The 19819-nt window shown below is 43.3% G+C and overlaps 1 protein-coding gene across 2 annotated transcripts; it reads left to right on the forward strand.

Annotated features, from left to right (window-relative positions):
- The first annotated feature begins 4290 nt into the window (after window positions 1-4290).
- On the forward strand, window positions 4291-19408 carry SMTNL2 (smoothelin like 2). Of its 2 annotated transcripts, none has more exons than XM_061363258.1 (9): window positions 4291-4732; window positions 9951-10035; window positions 10778-11020; window positions 11698-11751; window positions 13269-13344; window positions 15126-15296; window positions 15864-15981; window positions 17300-17451; window positions 18131-19408. In XM_061363258.1, the coding sequence occupies exons 1-9, from the start codon at window positions 4328-4330 to the stop codon at window positions 18255-18257; spliced, it is 1431 nt and encodes a 476-aa protein (XP_061219242.1). In that variant the 5' UTR covers window positions 4291-4327; the 3' UTR covers window positions 18258-19408. The 2 variants fall into 2 exon arrangements, with proteins under 2 accessions (XP_061219242.1, XP_061219244.1); XM_061363260.1 differs by having other exon boundaries at window positions 10781-11020.
- The last annotated feature ends 411 nt before the right edge of the window (window positions 19409-19819 follow it).

The following is a 19819-nucleotide window of genomic DNA, read 5'->3' on the forward strand; positions in this document are numbered from 1 at the left end:
ACCTACAGTAACATTTTGGGGGTTTAGATGCCCCATAGGGACCCAGAGAAAGTCATAGAGCCACACAGACCCTATAAACATCCTATAGAGGGGTACAGCAATTGCTAGAGACTCATAGAGCCCCCATAATGATCACGTAACAATGACACGATAATGAGGAGTGGGCTGGATGTGGGATTAACAAAATCATGGGGGTGTGGTCTGTACTGTGGGAGGGGCTAACATAGGAGTGTGTAGGTTAAGGGGTGGGTGGCAGGAGGTAGGGTAAGCCAATGAGGAAAAAGGGCATGGATTCTGGTGCTCGGCTGTGGGTGGGGCTAGTGAGGGGTGGAGGCTAGGGGGATGGGCTAAAATGCTTGTGGGCAGGGGTGGGCTGAGTTCCGGGTGGGGGGATATAGTCTCAGCTAGGGGAATGTGCCAGGTTTGCCTGGGGTTGGATATGACAGGTGCATGGTCAGAGCTCTGAGTGGGGTTAGTAAATGGTCTTTGGTAAGGAATAGGGGTGTGGCCAAGATGAGATAATGTCTTGAGTGGGAGCATGGCCTGCGTTGGGGGTCAGGCTCCTGGTGAGGGGTTATAGAAGCCCGGGGGGGGGGGGGTGTGGTCTCTGGTGTGGAAGGGTATGGGGAGGTTGGAGTTGGTAAAGAGGAAGTGTGGGGGTGGGTGGTCTGTGCTGTGGGAGGGGCTAGCACAACACAATGGTTGTACTCATTGTTTCTTGCTTGACCCTTGATGTGTCTTGACCTCCAATAGATCCTCACTGTTGAATGTGACCAACCCTGACCTTTCAGCCATGACATTTTTTTGTCTCTGGCACCTTCCTTTTATCCCCAGCAGTTGACTTCACACCTTTTTGGCCATTGCCTTTTGAGTTCTTCACACTTGCCCCCTGACCCTCACACTAACACCATCCCCATAACGTGCCCCCCCCCCCCCCATCTTAGCTACCCTGATCTCCTACCCGTCTACCTTGCAACTCTGGCTATGCCCTTAAGTTCCACTTTTACCCTTTGACCCCCATGCATTTTATGTCTTCGCCCGCTCCTGCCTCCCAGCAAATCACCGTGCCGCTCGCCTCACAGCGAGGGTGGGACATGGATATGAAGGGTCAGCGTCGTCCAATCCCCAGCCCCTTCTCCCTTCACTACTGCGCGCAGCTGAGGGGACGCTTTCCTGCCTAGCGACTGGAGGCCAATCAGTGGTGTTTCTCGGTGTGAGGGAGCAATGGCGGCATCCGGGGAGGAAAGAGAAGGTGAAGAAGGTGATGGTGGGACGGGGCTTCTGTAAGGGTGGGTCCTGTTCTGGGGTGAGGCCAATAAAGGATGGGAGCATGGTCGAACGGGCGGGTGCTGGGGTGGTGACAGAATTGTTGTGGGACCAGTGTGCAGGTTGGGCTTGGTGCTGGTGGGGGAGTCAAATGTCATAGTCCATAGGACAGATGTCATGGGTCACAGATTAAGGATTAAAAGGTCAAAGGTCATACATCAGGGGGCCGTCTCTTGGTTTGCACATTCTGGCCACCCTTGGTGCAGATAGCACTTCCCCCTCCCTGTCCCCAAGTGAGTATTTTTTTAACACGTTATTAACATGATAAAATAAGCTGTTGAAAGCAGTAATTTTTCTCACATAAACAGCTGGAGCAGGACCTTCTAATAGGAAAAATTTATTGAATACTTTGGGACAAAACCAGACAGTTTTTGAACCTCACGTGCTAGCAACCATTCTGGAACAGAAAAGCAGTTACTGGCTTTCCCCAGGCAGGCTGTTAAAATATCAGGCTGTGCTTTTAGAACAAGAGGATGTAGAATTGAAAGTGACCAACCTTTTGAACCCAGCAGTGTTCATGACAACCGATTCAGAGGCAGGGGAGTTGCTCACAACTACTTATAGACTACCGAGCAGGTGTATTCCAGTCATACCGACCCACAAGACACATCCCTGAAGGATGTGAACTGTTCGTGGATGAGTGCTGACATTTTCCCATAGTTTTGCGTGACCCTTCTCTTTTCAAATGCAAAATTCTGAGGTCAGTTGCTACAGTTGCAAGTTTTCATCCTTCCAGGGATTTGCTTTTGAGACCCCTTATCAGGATCACTCTCACGGCACAACCGAACCCCTTAAGGCTCACAGTTACTTCTTCCTTTTGCTCATCTCTGCCCTAGTCTCAGAATTCCCAGTGTTCCCCCTGGTCCCCCAGACTGGGTAAGCTGAGTGCTGTGGAAAATAATGACTAGTAATAAACCACATTGTAAGATGCTGTGCATGATAAAGCAGATGCTAAGGAGATCAGATTAGGGGACTGGTTTTGGTGAAGTGACTATGGATTTTTTCCACTTCTTCTGTAATGGAGCCCCTTGAGACAGGTGCTGACAAAAAATGTCCCATTGCTGATGCTTCCCCTCGATTGATAATCTGGAGCTAGGCCAGAGTATCAGATTGCACTTCAACATGAAAAGCTAGAAGTCTGATCTGGAAAGAATTGGAACTGCCCATGGAATGCTGTTAGACACACGATCGAATAGTAGTTTGCTGAGGAGAGGATGACCAGGCCTCAGTGTTATCTGAGATCAGTATAGAGAAAACAAAATTTGCAGCCATGGCAGCAACTGCTGTCTCTTAAATGTTGCCCTTTACAGGGCTTGGCACCCTGAACTGTAATAGAAACTGTTAGTCTTTCTTGTGGCCAGTGAACAGGGCTGAAGGAACTGAAAGACCTTGCAGAAACTGGGGAATGGCTGCTTGTTTTGGTGCATGTGGATTTATGTGATTGCACATATATCTGCACACACATGCCTTGTGCATGTGCTCTGTTACTTTCTGCTACAGTCATTTCAGTGTTGTGATAATTCCAGGTGTCAAGCAAGACAGGACACAAAAAAGTTGCCCAACAGTTATGTCAAACAACTCAGGGCTCTTGGCTATTAGCCCACACAAAGTCATTTTCTTCAGCAAATAAGATTTGCAGATTAGAACTAATGTCCAAGATAAGTCACTAAGAACATAACTAGATTTTATATTTAGAATTTTTATGCTCCTTTGGTGGCTAAAATACTATAATTTCATATGCTATTAGGCTATGAAACTACATCTGAGCACAGATTATTCACGTTCACTCATCCCATTTTAGAATTCGCATCTGTTTTAACTATATAAAATCTTTCTGCACCTAAGGCACTTCTTTAATCCTTGTTTCATACATTCTGATGGCTTACTTTGCTTTTAGATTAGTCCCTTTATTAGATTGTGTTTTCTCAAGGTCTGAAATGAGTATGAGTTGAGATGAACCTAGAAAAATCTTACTTTCAGATGAGGATTTCCCAGCTCATGCTTCAGCTCACAAATGCTCATGGGCACACCTATGCATGTTATATGGGCAAACAGTACTGGTCACACAAAGACACGTGCACCCTCCTGTCAGTCTGTAAGATCTAGTGAATGTTGACCAAATTTGCCATATCATGCTGTTTATTCCATCGCACTCAGGTGATGTAATTTAGCTTTCTTTTCTTTTTACACTCTGATGGTGTAAATTTGCTTAAAGTGTCTTCCAGATTACCTTTTCCTGTGAGGCTTTCAGCATGAGGTACTGTCTTGTGTTGCAGTATGCAATAATGAGTAAACCCCACTGTGGTTTGGGCTGGTTTGACCAAAAGGTGTTACATGCACAAATTCTGGATCTGCAGGATGATTTAGCAGCTTAATATTAACACCCATCAAACAGCAGCCCATAGAATGTAAGAGTGAGTGGGGAAGGGAGGGAGGTGTACAAGTTTGTGTGCGTGACAGGACATTTGAGCTTTCAGCATGTGTGTCTAAAGGTGCATTCCTGTCTCTGTTCCCCCAGAGACAGCTCTCCTCTACCTCGCTGCTCCCCCCTCAAGGAAGAGATAAAATGTGTGCACTTTGGTATCATCATCCAAACAACCTGTGAAAAACCAAATATTCACCCGTCCTCTCCCCGCTCTGTCTCTTAGCTATTCCTCACCGGACCCCATCCTTCCTTCCCCACAACGCCGCCGCCCCGCCCGCAGCCCAGCTCGCCCGGCCCTTTCAGGCCTTCACAGCCCTGGGCAGCTGTGCCAGTGCCCCCGCCCCTTCTCCCTCCCCCTTCACCGTGCGGCCTGAAATTGCATCTCCCCGACTCACCGAGCGCACGCAGAGCAGCGCGGGCTCGGCGGCAGCTGGGATCGGGCTTAGGGCAGCCCGAGCCCTCCAAAGAGAGGGAAAGAAAAGCGGCGGCAGGAGGGGAGGCGGCCGGGCGGCTGCCGCCAGCGGCGCCCGACCTGTCCCACTTCACTGCCCGCGCAGCCTGCGGTCAACAGGCACCATGGCCGGCGAGCCGGAGGATCTGGGCAGCCAAGAAGCGCAGAACGTCTGCGAGGCCCTGGGGCGCTACGAGGATGCGCTGCGGGGCGCCGTGCGCGAGATCCACGTGGACATCCAGGTGTTCAAGCAGGGCGTGGGGCGGCAGGTGGAGGAGGTGCTGCGCCTCGCCAGCCCCCTGGCGCACAGCGTGTCCGAGCTGCAGCAGGAGAACCGGCGCTTGCGGGCGCAGCTGGAGCGCCTGTCCCGGCAGGTGGAGGCCCTCGGCCGGTCGGCGGGGCTGCCGCAGGAGTGGGCGGACGAGGCGGTGCGGAGGCCCCAGGCCGCGGGACCCGGCTCTCCGGGACACGGTTCGGCCGGCGGCAGGTTTTCCAGCCATGCCAAGTTGTCTGTTACCGGCCGGAGCCAAGTAAGTGCTGGCCGCGGCCGGGGGCTGGGAGGACGAGAGGCTGCCTGAGCAGATGGCTCGCGGGTGTTGCCGGGCTTTTCGCTGGCGCAGGGGAGCGGCAGGAGCATAGGGCTCTTTTGCATTGCAGGGCCAAGAGGCTTTTGGGAGGTGCTCTGAGAAATGGGCTTGGTACCACCTGGAGATGTTCTTGATTATGGCACTGCTTGGGCACACTGGGATCCTGGTTAGAGTGGGAGCAACCTGTCAGCGTGGTTAGAAGTGAGAAGAGACGCTGACGCAGTCTCAGCTGTCAGTGCACATACGTACAGGGACATCTGTGCATCTTTCTGGACTTGATTAAGGGGGGTCTGTGTGCCAGCAGTGCTGTTTGCCAGTTGGCAAGCTCACAAAGGATAACAGCTTAGCAGTTGAGTTGCCAGCTGAGCAGGCAGTAACATGTTTTCCTAAGATACTGACTTAGCATTCTGCAGTGAGGCAGTTTTGCTGCATTACTCTCCTGCACTGCTGCAGCTGGTCCATGAGAGGAGGCCTCAAGCAAGCTGTTATGGTCTCCACGACCTAAACTAGTACAGACACTTTCCTCCCAGTGATAAAATTCTCTTTGCAGCGTAGTGGAGCCTTGTAACTTGGTACGTGGAAGTCCTAGTTAGTGAGCAACTCATCTGGTGCTGAGATGTTTTATGTAATACTTTTTCTATGTGTCAGGCTTTATGGAAAGAAATAGCTCCTGTGCAATCTTTGATACCAGGAGGTGGCAGCCAGACAGTACATCATGATTCAGTCACACAAAATGGTCCGGTAATAGAGACCTGGCTTTCACAGGTGACAGCCTATTTTGTGTAATCTTGATTAAGCCATGTCTTGAGGGTTCTTCAAGACTGAGCGTGAAAAGCAGGTCTGTGGTCTCTCCAGGCTTTGGGGATGGAAAATAAAAACTTGGAACTGAAATGAACTCAAATTGGTGGGAATGAGCAGGGAGTCTGTTGTGTTCTAGCCTTTTTTGTGACTACTGACTCAAGTATGGGCATTTAGGGTTTCACGCAGCTGGGCAAGTGAAAGGGTAAAGCTGTTGCTTGATGTGTTGTTTCAACATGGTTGTGGCAACTGCTGTCTTTTCCCCTGCATGACGGGGGTAAATAGCATACACACAGCTTGTAGATCTGTTCCCTTTTATTCCATGAACCCATCCACACTTGTTTGTATTACAAGGAACAGAAGCGAGCTGAACGACAGGGAGGGGACAAAGGGATGTGGCTCCTCATGCCATCTCACCAGCCTCATTGCCTGTCCGCACATTGTAGTGTGTACTTCACAGTGTGCGAAATCTTGCATCAAGGTTATGGCAATATTTGGCTTTAGGTCTTGGTCTGCATTAAAGCAAAGAATGAGCTTTTGGAATTGGAACCTTCTCACTTTGCTTTGAGGGTTCAGGGAAGATCACTTAGGTACTGATAGTAACTCAGTGCCCTCACAGCAATTTTCCGTGTAAGGCTGGACAAGTTCCCGGGTTAGCACAGCTGACCGAGAAGGAATCTCAGTACTGAGAATCATGGGAGGTGTGGCTAGGGCTACACACACCAAATGCATGCAGTGAAAACATGATTCTGTGGGTAAGGCTCTGATGTGGCTGTGCCCACATGGGTAAAGAGCAAGCCTTGGTTGCTGTGCTGGTCACCCAGATTCTCTGTAATGAAGAAAGTGGTGTTCCCTCAGGTGCTTGCAGTTTGTGGTCTATATGGCCACATCACTTGAAGCAGAGTACCATTAAATGCCTCTATGTATGTTTTCAGAGAAATGAGTACTCATGATAAAAACTGGTGATGATTCTAGCCTTAGTAAATACTTCTGTGAGATATCAGGAACAAATAATGCTGACATGGACATAGTCGCAAATAAAGATGCTCTCTTTTGTTCCTGAAGAGATTTATTGGCTGAATTCCTTTTTACTGTGTGGTTGATGGCAGTGTTTATCCCAACAAAAGCCTGTATGCTGTTGCCCTCAACATTTCTAGCAAAATACTGGAATTATGTTGAATACTTGTAAACTCAGTTACTGAATTTTCTTATGCATAGTACCTTCTGATAAATATAAAAGTTTCAAAATAATTTTATTTTCATAGATTAAAAGATCTGAACACAATGACAGATCCAGTTTAGCAGCAGTAAGTTAAAACTGTGCATATGGAAGCATTCTCTGTGAGAATAGCAGATGACATAAAAGTAGAAAGTATTTTTTTATTATTAAGAGAGACAAATGTTAAAGAAGCTGTTCTTATGGCGATGTGTTGTGAAAAAGTTTGGAGACTAGCTTTGCAGAAGAACTTATCATTCCTTTTGGGACTATGCTGAGTAACTAAAGAATGCAGCTTTGTTGGATGTGAGCTTTTCTAAAAACCTGACTGTAATGCAGCCTCAAAATCAGAGAGATGCTACAAAAATCAGTGGAGCTTGGATAGCAGAATTGTGTTTTTGCTTGTGAGAAAGTTCTGGATGGTTTGAACATTTCAACTTCCCAATCTAGTTTATTTTCCTTTCTTTTTAAATAATAAAGAGGAAAGAGATTCAGAGCAGCCCTGTGGAGAAGGACTTGGGAGTGCTGGTCAATGTAAAAATGAACATGAGCCAGCAGTGTGCGCTTGCAGCCCAGAAAGCCAACCATATCCTGGGCTGCATCAAAAGGAGTGTGACCAGCAGGTCGAAGGAGGTGATCCTGCCCCTTTATTCTGCTCTCGTGACACCTCACTTGTGTGCAATTCTGGTGTCCTCAACATAAAAAGGACATGGATCTGTTGGAACAAGTCCAGAGGAGGGCCACGAGAATGATCAGGGGACTGGAGCACCTCCCGTATGAAGACAGGCTGAGAAAGTTGGGACTGTTCAGCCTGGAGAAGAGAAGGCTGCATGGAGACCTCATAGCAGCCTTCCAGTATCTGGAGGGGGCCTGTTGGGATGCTGGGGATAGACTCTTCATTAGGGACTGTAGTGATAGGACAAGGGGTAATGGGTTAAAAATTAAACAAGGGAAGTTTAGATTCGATGTAAGGTGAAAATTCTTTCCCGTGAGGGTGGTGAGGCACTGGAATAGGTTGCCCAAGGAGGTTGTGAATGCTCCATCCCTGGCAGTGTTCAAGGCCAGGTTGGACGAGGCCTTGGGTGATATGGTTTAGAGCGAGGTGTCCCTGCCATGGGCAGGGAGGTTGGAAGTTGATGATCTCAAGGTCCTTTCCAACCCTAACCATTCTATGATTCTATGAAATTAAAAGGAAGCAGAAGTTTTATTATGAGTTGATATACTGAACTTCATTATGGATTTGATTTGTAGAACTTGTAATGTATCTTAAGGGAAGCTAACTTGGTTGTGAAAAGGACATTCTAACTTCCAGCTATCTTAGGTGCATCTGAAGCCTTCTTTGGAAGTCAGTGGAAATCTGTCAGTCTTGTTACTGGGGCTATAAGCACGTTGTGCTGAACCATGATGTTGTGTTATTAAGTATCTGAGTGGTGATGGTGGTTGTTTAAAAAAGAAAAGAAAAGTCTCATGTTTCAGTGGTTTAGGCTCAGGAATGTCTTGGTTCATAATTCAACCTCCACGCTTTATCTAGTGGAGCATGTAAGTGCATCTGGGAACATAAGGCTCAACCTTTAAGTCAAGAGAAGGATTTTCCTTGACTTGAGTAGTGTAAGCATTTTAGCTCAAATCCTGCAATGTGCACCTGTGTTCCAAAGAAACCAGTTGGAGATTGACACTTCAATATCTAGGAGGATCAGAATCTAAGCCCTCAACTGTTACTCTGACAACACTGTTTAGGCTGCCTTACTGTAATCTACTGCTAGTAAACAAATTCTTAGCAAGATCTCAGACCATAGTTACCAGGATTTGTCTGGGATTTGTACTTGAGGTAATGAAAGTTCTAGTATCTCAAGTAATGGATATTAACAGTCTGTCCACTCTGCAGCATCTAACACAGATTAAGTGCTTTTAAATAATCACGAAGTTGTGTTAGCTTTGTGTGGTGTCCTTAGCTAGTTTTGAATTAAGTGTAAACAGCAGAGAAGGTCCGTGAAACTTACTTTTCTTGATTTATCTTGGATTGATCATGACGGTGTCTGTATTTTACATGGGATATCGTTTTCCAGCCTATAAATAAATTAACAATTTGTGATGAAACTATGTAATAAATAAGTAAAACTAATCTTTTGCTCTGTATTTCCTGTGTATGAAAAGCAGAGACAAATTTTCTTACAAGTAAACACTCCGCTTCTTTCCATTTCTGTTATGTTCTGTTGGTTTCATAATTACCTATAGTATAAAATCTTTTTCAGTAATCTAAAGTCTTTTTGTCTGTCTTTAAAAACAAAACTTGTTTGGATTGAGTTTTTAAGAATTTTTGATTATGTTTATAAAAGCACATTACAGATTTACTTATTTATTTATTCATAAAATCTTTTGGCCAATCTGGTAGCTAAATACATGTCTAGAATAAATTGAAACTTTTGAATGGACTTTCTGTTGGGGAATTTCACTCTACAGCTTGTATGTGCTGCTTTTTGGAAGCTACATTTTTTAATTGAAGTAATCGTGTGTCTGCAAAGCACTTTCTTCTTTCTTTAGTTCCCATGAAACTGGATAACTCTCATAATTTTTTGCACACACACTCATGAACCGATGGGGAAGGAAAAATTCTTGGCTGATTTTCTGGAACTGTATTGGCAATCATAGGGAAAAATACGGTGGTTCTCCCAGAAATGATATCCATACAGAAGCTGCAGATTATAATGCAGCTGTAAGGTTCTGGGATCACATTTAGTTTATGTAATGCTTTTATAGTACATTATCAGAATGGTGTTTTTTTAAATGCAACAAGCAGGAAAAAACCTGCAGAGCATCAAGTGTTTTATGTAATCTCAGTGTCTCCTCTATCATGCAGTCTCTTCTGTGTATGACCTTCACAGTGGATTCTGCTATCTCTAACAAAAGTGGAAGGCTCCTCCTAAGTGCATGGGGTCTTTGAGGACAAGCACGTGAAAACTGATACAAGTCCTGCATTGCCAATGCATAGTTTGTAGGTTTGGCTCTTGGGGTTAGATAGTTGCTCCCTTCTTATGTTGTGGTCACTAGCACAAGGAGGGCCTGTTCTTGGCGTGTGTTTCTGGATATTCTTCTAACTTCTGCTGCTGTTTGAAATTTAGCTATCATGTCTCTTGTCTGTTCTGACAGAGTGTAGATCTGGATGACCGCCACAAATCTGAGTTCAGAAGAGTTTTTAGTTCTTCCATCATTGAAAATGGTCATCAGTCTTCAGGTAGGAACAGGGCATGAAATGAAATAGCAATACTTGTAAAATAACTTGATTCTGGCAGTCATAGAGCAGCCCTCAAATGCTGGAAGCATTAGAATCTGATACGGTTTCAGCATGGGTATTGTACTGTAGCACTGATACAGTTTAACTTTATTTCCTAATTAGGAGTTTAACTTTTAAGCTTTATTGTTAAGCATGCTCTATGGTGTTTCATGAATTAGAAACGACTACTGTCACATTATCTTGGGGCACTAATGATTATAAGGCCTGCTATCCTGGGTGCCATTGTAGCCTTGCATCCCAAAATATTTTGCAAATTACCTGTCTGCATCCATTACCTTTAAGTGGAGGAAGAACTTGCTGTCTCCATTTTAGAGAAAACAGGCACACAGCATTTCATAAAACCATGAAAAGAGCAATAATGCTGACCCGTAACTCACAGCAGGAGATTGGGGGTGGAAGCTGCACAGAGGAAGAGGAGGAGTTTAGCAAATGCAGCTGCTAGTGGGCTTATGATCTGGAGAAGTTGAGATTCATGTAGGACAGGTATGATTGCTGCAAGGATCACTTACACTAGGGTTGTTTCTACAGCATGCTGTAAATGGTATTAATGTCGCACAGGGAGAAGTAGGTGCAATAATTACAATAACTTGTAAAATAAAGTTGTTACATGCAAATTGTTTTTTTAACTTTGTTACAAATCTGCAAATAAATTTAATTCCTCTCTCCTCTTCTTCTTACCCAGTAGACCAGGCAAAAGTCTCCCATGAACTGACCTCTTTTCACATGTCAGAGACATCCCCTGAAGCCCATGCCCCTGCAGTCACCTTACAGATGCCCCATCTTCCTGTTACTGCAGTAACCAGGATACCAGAGAAGTTTTCAGGAGAGACTGTTTGTTCAACAGGAACAACTAATGCATCTGCTGGCCTGCTGGGACAGAGCAAAAGCAAAAATGCAATGGCAATGAAAACTTCCAACCAGTCAGGTAAGAGAGACAAAAATAATTTGTTTGATGAAGCTGTGACCTATTTCTTTACTGGTGCTACAGGGCTTGTCCTGTGACTTTGTGGTACTTATGAAACTTCATTTCTACGCTACATATCTCATGGTGGGACACCCTGACTTAGAAAATTGTGGGTCCTAGATTCAGCTTTAGGCTGTAATGTCATATATGCTGAAAATTTTTGCTGCCTGATATAGTTGAGTTTATAGCACAGGCTATCTTCTAGCTCGGTTACTGAATAAGTATCTCTTCAATGCTATTTTAATGAAATTCACAGGAATTTTTAGTGCTTTGAGACCTGAGGCCCCCTGAGAAGTTAGGTGGGTATTTAGCTAATGGGCTCTATATTTGGAGGGAGGAATGACCAACAGCAGACTGACACATACACACAAGTCAAAGTGATTTCAGAATTGTACTTACATCTTAATTTAGTTAATTTTGTGGTGCTTTAAATAAAGCTCATTTGTATTGAAGTCACTGTATTTTATGTACATTTAGTGATGGTGACACTTACAGATCAGACTATATGTATTGGTCAGAAATTAGAGAGACTTCAGATTGAATTGCCAGCAAGAGAGAGGGATTATTTGCAGGTTATTCTTTCAACTTGTATTTTATTAAAGGAAAGACTCTCTTTATCTTTTTTTCTGCTGTTTCAGTGAAGGCCTGGAATTCAAGTATGGTGACAACAGTGGGTTCATCTGCTACTGGAGGTGAGTGTTCTTATCAGCATGTCCATGTGCAACACAAAGTGAGGGGGATTCCATGTTCCACGTCTGGGGAATTCAGATCTGAGCATATAGTTCCAATTAATAGGTACATGGTAATATTAAAATTGCTAACAATACTGCATGCAGGTTCAGTTTCCCAGGTATTATGGATGGTTGTTCCACTGTATCAGATTCTCAGTCCATTCAAAGCAAGAGCTACTTGTCCTTGTTTGCACAGAAGTGTGCATGTGTACTATTAGGTAATCTCTGCAATGGAAACAATAGGTGCCAGGAAAGTGTGGCAGAACACAGTCTGAACAGTGAAGATTTCAGCTGACCAAGTGAAAACTGTGCCTGAAATCAAGGTAATGACAGTTGGAAAGTGGTGAGCCCACCCTATGGAGGGTGAAGCAAATTCCTTGAGCAGAATAGCAGTAAGTAGTCTTCTTCATGTATCAATGTGCCAAAGGACAAAATGCCTTAGGAATTTTCAATTTCAGTTGAAATAGATGAGTTGAGCTCTATCCAAAAGTATTTTTAATTGTTGTCACCAAGCTTTTATTGTCTATACCATATACTGGCATTTCACAGCGGTCTCAATGTCAGTTTAGCAAAGATGTAGCTCAGCAAGAATGGGGATCACCTGAGATTTGCATAAATTTCTGGCAATTGTTTGTGGTCCCAAATTTGTCACATTTATATGTTGGCATTTACTAGGGCATTTTACATGAGAAATTTAATTGATCTGGATTCCTTCTATAAGCAGCGGGGAGAGTTTGCACTTTCAGAGTCTTGTTGACAGTAATCAGGTTGGATTGCTTCTAAGATGCAGTCTTCATACACAGGAGGCTTCAGTAAATGAGTTGCTGGCTTATGCAACAAGTTCTGGCTTTAGTGCGTTAAAAATGGGCAAGTCACTCTGTTGCTGTGCATTTACAGAGCATAGCTGGTGTCCAGAGCTGACCTATAAGAGGCAAAGCACAAAAAGTAAAACCTCTGGAGGATATGATGGTCTGAAGCCATCTTTGCAACCCTCGCAGTCTGTTTGACTTTAAAACATTTCCTGGTGAAAATTAGGTAATTTAAATTATACTCTCAGTTGTAGCAGACTTCCTAGGGCTACTTATGTCTACCAGAATGACTACTTCAAGATGAGCTGTAGCACAATTTCTTTCATTTACTGTAATGTTGTCAATGGCAGCGTACCCTCCTGCTCTGCACAAGGGCCTGAAATGATCAAACCTTCCCAGTGCAGTTTTACCAAAAGCATCTTCTCACAGCCCTTTCTGGCATGTTTATACCATCCTTGCTGCAGGGCAGTGATTCTGCAGAGGGATTAAACCCCTTGGGAAGATCCCATCCCAGTTTATTAGATAAAACTAGAAGTAAGACAGGCCTGCAGCTATTCGCTGTGGTGAGTGTGGGGCTATCTCTCAGGAAATGGTTTGGAAATGTATGAGGAAAGGAGATAAAACAAGTTTCTGCCCTAATGTATTTTTGTCTTTCCTGCTTTTATACAGAGAATACTACTTCTGTCACTAAATCTGACTCAAGCGTGAGCTGTGGGACAAGTAGTGGAACCAAAACTGATGAAAGGTACACATTTTACTTCACATTTTGTTAGGCCATTGTGGTCAGTATAGTCTCAAGGGGCAGGTGTTTTGCTGGTGTGGAGAACAGGTGAATCCCAGATGCTGTATTTTAAGTGTTGAATGTATAATTGTATGTTAACCTACTTGCCCTATTACATTAACCTAGTTAATACATCCTGTATGTGTACTGTGTCCATCAGCATGTAAATGGGCATATTCCTCTTAACAACATTTCTACTTTCAGGGAATAACCCATCAATGACTACTGGAATAATCACACTTCCTGTACTAAAACCATCCTAGTGATGTACTGTATAATAGTATTTTTGTTCAACATGGCAGTGCTTGAATCATAACCTGAATTGTCTCAGGTTAAACAGTTCCTTATTTCTAGCCATACCTGTAGCTGGCGTACCAGGTTATTTATTGATTGCACTTCTCATGTAAAATCAGCAATGTGCCCTATATAAGATCCTATATGTCTAGCTTCAGGACTCTCTAAAACCTTTGCATGATTGCTTTTTTGTGCCTCTGGTTCCTGTGCTAGTGCCATATCTCAGCTGATCCTCACAGCTTTCTTTGCATGACACATCTGGTAGGCTATGTATCAACATCTCACCTATGATTGAAGCATTGGATAGCCTTAGCACTTTTGGTTCCCTTGGTTTTGGGAGGCTTCTTCAGGCTGCCACTCCGGTGCACCAAAGAACAGGTGAGTTCCAGATGCTGTATTTAAGCCCATAAAGTTTGTGAGCTTTCCTGAGGGCTAAATAGAGCAGAGATGGGAAGGGATAAAAATCTTTTGTAGGGCAATCTGAAGCAGCCCTAATTGTGGATTTCACCACTGTTACAGACTTAGTAAAGCTCTCAGTGTCAGCAGTGGATTTTTGTTAGGAGGAGCCAGTTGTCAGGCCCTTTGAAAATACTTGTTAAAATTCTCATCTGTGTTGAAATCTGTACATTGGGCTTGTTTTTGGAAACCAGCGTATAACTGCCATCAAATATCATTAGTTTGCCTAGCCTAGAGTTTGTGTATAAATGCATTGCTGAGGACTGCTACACATTCTTGATTAACTTGGAGTCACAGTTGCTTAGTATAGGATTACATGGTATCACAATTACTGCTGTCATATCCAGGTATCCTCAGCATGCAAAATATCCATCAAGAAGAATGGGAGGGCAGCTAATTTAAATCTCTTAAATTGGGCTTACATCTGCCTTGAAAATTATGCCAAATTTGTCATTACACTTCTGAGTTAGTTCCAACATCCACACTTTCATATTTGAGTCATGATACACTGAGCACCCTAGAGAACTTGCTGCCAGATCTGACCTCCATCTGTACCAGAAATTAATGTGTGACACTGATTCATTGCTCTTTGCCTCAGTTTCCCCATATCAACATTTCCAAATGTGACCTGTTGCTGGTGAAGTGGTTTATGGCTCAAATAAACACAAATTAGAATAAAATCCTCTATTTCTCGGTCAAATGACCAGCGTGTGGTCAGCAAAGCAACACTGACCCAAGCTCAGAATTCTGTGTACTCTTAACAAAAAATTTGAAAAGTAATTTCTGAATTGCTCGTCATTTGTGACTTGCCCAGCTATGTGTTATTTGTAAAAGTACCTTTAATTTTTACTTAAATTGCTTTTCACTCATTCAGCTCCTCTTGAAACAGCTCTTTTGGGAGGTTTAGAGTAGGCAACAGTTGGATCTTTATGCTGACTTCTAGCAGCACCAAGCATTTTGTTTAACAATATACTTTCCATGTTATGTTTCTCCAGTGCCAGTGACAGTTACTGTGATGTGAACCCCAGCTCTCACTCCTCTCCTCCCCCTGTACAGCGCCAAGTTGAAAGGAGGCGAGAACTGGTGCGGTCTCAGACGCTCCCACGGGCTACAGGAACACAGGCCAGGAAAGCGCTTTTTGACAAATCTGAGTATGGAGCTGGAAGGTATGTTGAGGCATGGGTTTGTTAATGGGAAAATAATTTGTCGATTACCAGCAGAGGACAGGGACAGCTGGGTGAGAAGACTTGACTCTCAGTGTAGGATTTTGAGCTAAGGAACAATACAAGGTCATGTGTAGCTTCCCTGACTTCACAGACTGAATGCTGGGAATTCACATCTATACATTCTCCTGGCTTTGAAGGTGTTCAGCTGAAGAAGCAAGGGCCTTTTATCAGGAGAGAGTGCTGTGGAAGATGCCTTCTCTGTTATTAAAAGAGACTAGGAATATAGTGATTTTGTGTTGCCATTCATTAAGGACCGAAAGATGGACTGTTCTCTATGTACCATGTTGGGGGTATGATTTAAATAGAAGAGGCTTGGAATCAGTCCTGGTGTTAGGGAAATGGAAATTAGTTTTTCTTGCAGGACCAACAAACTGAAGTTTCAGCAAGATGCTTCTCAAGTATCACCTGGGCAGGGGCTGACCCGGGCAAGGCTGTGTAGATGGTGCTTACAAGTAGCTTTAAACCTTTCTAGAATGTAATTTAATCTGGTCTCTGTTAATTTTCCAGAGGAAAAGGTGAATCCAGAGCTAAACTGAAGAGGTCGCAGAGTTTTGCAGTTGCCAACGCTAGCAGCATTAAACAAATTCTGTTAGACTGGTGTCGCTCAAAAACCCTAGGATACAAGGTGAAGACACACTGGCACTTTCATCTCTTTCTTTCTCAGGAGAGTTTGCCAAAAAAGTGTACTCAAAAAGTGCATGTAAAACACACTAAACAATGAGTTAACTTGCACAAGGCCATCAAGTTCTGTGTGGGTAACACAAACATCATGGTTTGCATGGGCAACACTTCCAGACAGTGATTGCATGAGTGAGATTCTGTATGTCTGTCAAAGCAATGCATTAGTGTTTGTCTGAAAGCCTACATTTTTCTGCTTCTGGATAAAGACTTCAGTATACACTTGCATTTTTTTTAGTTACAGGCTTTTGCATTCTCATTGTATATGGCAAGATCTGAATGACATTTTGCCAGTATGTGGAGACTATGGCCCTTTTGCTACACAGCAGACCAAAGTACCCTCTACTGGTACTGGACATGTGAATTTGTAGTAAATAGTTGAGGCTGAATCATATGGTGTTAGTGAGCTAATTTCTATGAGGTAACATCAGCATAGCTAAAAGAATTCAGCAGTTGAGATTTTAGTAATTTTACCTGGCCTTAAACTGAAATTGCCAAAGTAATTTCCATGAGAAAGAAAATTGTGTGTGTAATATGTTTTTCAGAGTTATTGTAAAACGTGCATTATTATTGCTGAACTCTAAATTATAGTATATGTTAGCAGAACCAGTGAAAATGACTGTCAGTTGCTTACCAGAAAAGCTGGGGCTTTAATTTTATATGATGGCAAAGTAGCATGAGACAGTAGCCCAAATACATTTCCTTTCACTGTGGCAGTGGAAAGTAACAATAAACATCTGTTCTAAAAATCAGGTTTTGCAAGAGGTGTAATGCTTCCTATATTTCTACCTATCTGTGTGTAAACAGGCATTGAATTGGGCCTTACTGAAAGCAAAGCAAGCAAGCATAATCTTTATCTAGTGCTATTCACAGCCACAAAACGAACTGTTCTTCCATTATAAATGCATTACAGGGATAATCAGCATCCTTAGTTTTCACAGATACTCAGCTGGTGCATTGGGCCTGCTCTAGAGCTCACATTCTTCCCAGTATTTTCACTGGGGTTTGGATCAGGCACCTTGGCTGTGTGTCTGCTTTGCATCTGAGCATTGCATGCAAAAGGCTTTCATTTGCTGAGTGTGCTGGTTTTTCTCAGAATACAAGTAACGTCATGGATATACTAAAAGGGAAGGACAAACCATGAAGCCTGTGCTTTGTTGCCTGGGTTAGTGGGAGAGGACAGAAAACTTCAGTAAGCAAAAGCAGTTGCACTTCACTCTTCACCCATACTACATTAACATGTATAATTTTTTTCATTATGACAGCACATTGATCTCCAGAATTTCTCCTCAAGCTGGAATGATGGGATGGCATTTTGTGCTCTTGTGCATTCTTTCTTTCCTGAGGCTTTTGATTATAATAAGCTGGACCCAGCTAATCGCAAGCAGAACTTTGAGCTGGCCTTCACCATGGCTGAGTGAGTATTACATTAGATCTCTGTGAAGTGCTTCCAGTTCAAGTCTAATGCAGGTGGGCAGCAGTGAAGAGTTTAAGCATTCTTACAGATACTGTATCTCTAGCTTACATGTGTCATGCCAAAAAAGATGATAAAGTCCTGCCTAGAGAATGCATAGGACATGAGGCTCAGCAGTCAGAGGTGGTTTTACCAGGCACAGGATTATTCACTGGAAACAATCCACAGCCACATGGGTCTTCATTAGCACATTTCATCTCTTCTCATGTTTCTCTGTTCTTTTGGAACTTGGTATATAATAACCAGAAGAACTCAAGATTTGCAAGCTTGCATGACCCTGCTTACTGGGAATTGGGCAGGTGAATGTGAGATTGGGCTACATGCTACAGATAGCAGGGATGTGAATGGCAGCCAATGAAAAATAAACAAGGCCCTCCAGGGCTGTGGATCAGATCCCAGTACAGAAGAGGGAAAGAACCGGAATATTCCATGGTCACAAAAATAACAATCTCTCACCTGAGTTTGACCATTTCATAGTAAAATGGAATGCTGCTTATAAACCTCAGGATTTCTTAAATGCTTCAGTGATGCTCAAATCAGAGCAGCAAATGAATCTTGGCCCTGGTTACAGGCTTCAAGATTTAACTCTAGATTTACTGTATCTGTTTTATCATTACCACAGGAAAATGGCTCATTGCGATCGTCTGATAGAAGTGGATGATATGATGGTGATGGGTCACAAGCCAGATCCCATGTGTGTCTTCACGTATGTCCAGTCTCTATACAATCATCTACGACACTTTGAATAAACCCATTGACACTTCTCTGGACTGAAGGGTTAAGTACACTGCTAATGGAAAGAGTGACATTTTGCAAATGGAACACTCTTATTCCTTACTTTTTACTGTCCCTTTGCTTACATTCAGCTGTGTGGCTGACTGAAGTGTTGCTGAGCAATGGCCCAAAGTGTTGCATCACATCAGTATTATTTGTCAGTAATACAGAAATACATTTTTAAAAGGCAAAAAACACAGGGAAAAGTAACTCTGGTGCTAGCAGGGGGTTGGATTTTTAATATTCTTTAAAGGTCACAGGAAGCTAAATTGCTGTCCCTGTCTCTATTAGGTTGGGGACACAGTCTTATGCAGTGACAGTAACTCTGCTACGAAGGTGTTCCCTCTTAAAATATGAGTAAAACTCCAGAAAATAGCATCTTCAGTTCCACTTGTCTCTTAAACATGGCACAAAAAAATAGCAGATGGACAAGGAAAATTCCAAGAGTACTCAACTACTAGGGCATTACTGCCTCTCCTCCAACCCTAGCCCCCACTATAGCATAAGTACATGTACACATCAAACATTGTTCTGTTCTCTTAAAGCTGAACAAGAACATAGCCTCTTACCTGCTGACTGGGATGACGGATAACTGCCGTGTTACAGAACAGCATTTGTCTGTAATGGTCAAATCTAAAGTGATTTGCTTAAAGGCTTGCTAAAACCTCTGCTTGCAGTACTGGATTTATTTCCTGATTATGAAGAACAGCAACAGCTGGGCTCTTCTGTGTATAAGAACGTGTTTGTATGATTTAAAATTGGGGATAGGGTGGGGTTGTAACAAGGTACAAAATCCTCTGAACACTCATAATAGAAGCAAGACTGTAATGTACTTTGACCTAGACTCTGGGGGAAAACAACTCTCCAGTGTGCACAGGAATTAAGTCTTGATGACGTGCTCAGTCCTCGTGCTGACTCAGAGGTGGACAGGCAACGTGCCGAGAAAGTATGAAAGGTGGGAGTTTTGAAATGCCTTGGACTAATTTCCCTTTTCGGTTAAATCAGTGTTAACACCACAGTGCATTAGGATTATCCCAGATTTACTGAACAAAAAGGTCATGTGTCACCCTTCCTGGTTTTTTCTTTGATAAATCAATGGAGTTTTGTTTTCATAGTGAATGTTAAACCACCAAAAAAGCGTACTTCAAAACAAAAAAGAAGCTTTTTACAAGTATTTCTACCCTAAGAGCAGGCTCACAGAAAGTAAAAACTGAAAGCCATATGAGCCCTCTGCTCATGCTAGAAAATGTTTATTAACCTGCATTTGTGCTTTTTGTAGGTATTTATAAAGATTACTTTGGTTCTGTATTGGTGACTATTTGTAATAAAATGTCAAATGCTCTCCAGATTTACTGCTTCTCTTTAGAATGAAGGGTTTGTAATTTGTCTTTAGAATGACAGGTAACAAAGTAAACTTGGTGAAAAGAAACTAGAGCTTTTCCTCAGATGTTTTTTATTCTAGTCATGATGCTGTGTGCTCTGAATTTCAGTTTTAAAAGTACATAAGTTTAATTCCATTTGGAATAGGATTTTAGTT

This window comes from Neopsephotus bourkii, unplaced genomic scaffold (assembly GCF_033783945.1).
Source record: "Neopsephotus bourkii isolate Nb327-2 ecotype Australia unplaced genomic scaffold, CSIRO-AGI_Nbou_v1 NB_1154, whole genome shotgun sequence".
Lineage (NCBI taxonomy): Eukaryota > Metazoa > Chordata > Aves > Psittaciformes > Psittacidae > Neopsephotus > Neopsephotus bourkii.

Excerpts from the sequence above, each read along its gene's own strand:
- SMTNL2 (XM_061363258.1), top strand. The coding sequence starts at position 4,328 with ATGGCCGGCGAGCCGGAGGATCTGGGCAGCCAAGAAGCGCAGAACGTC. Across the intron at positions 15,982-17,299 it reads CAAAAACCCTAGGATACAAG|CACATTGATCTCCAGAATTT; the intron begins GTGAAGACACAC and ends TCATTATGACAG. Across the intron at positions 17,452-18,130 it reads CTGGCCTTCACCATGGCTGA|GAAAATGGCTCATTGCGATC; the intron begins GTGAGTATTACA and ends TCATTACCACAG.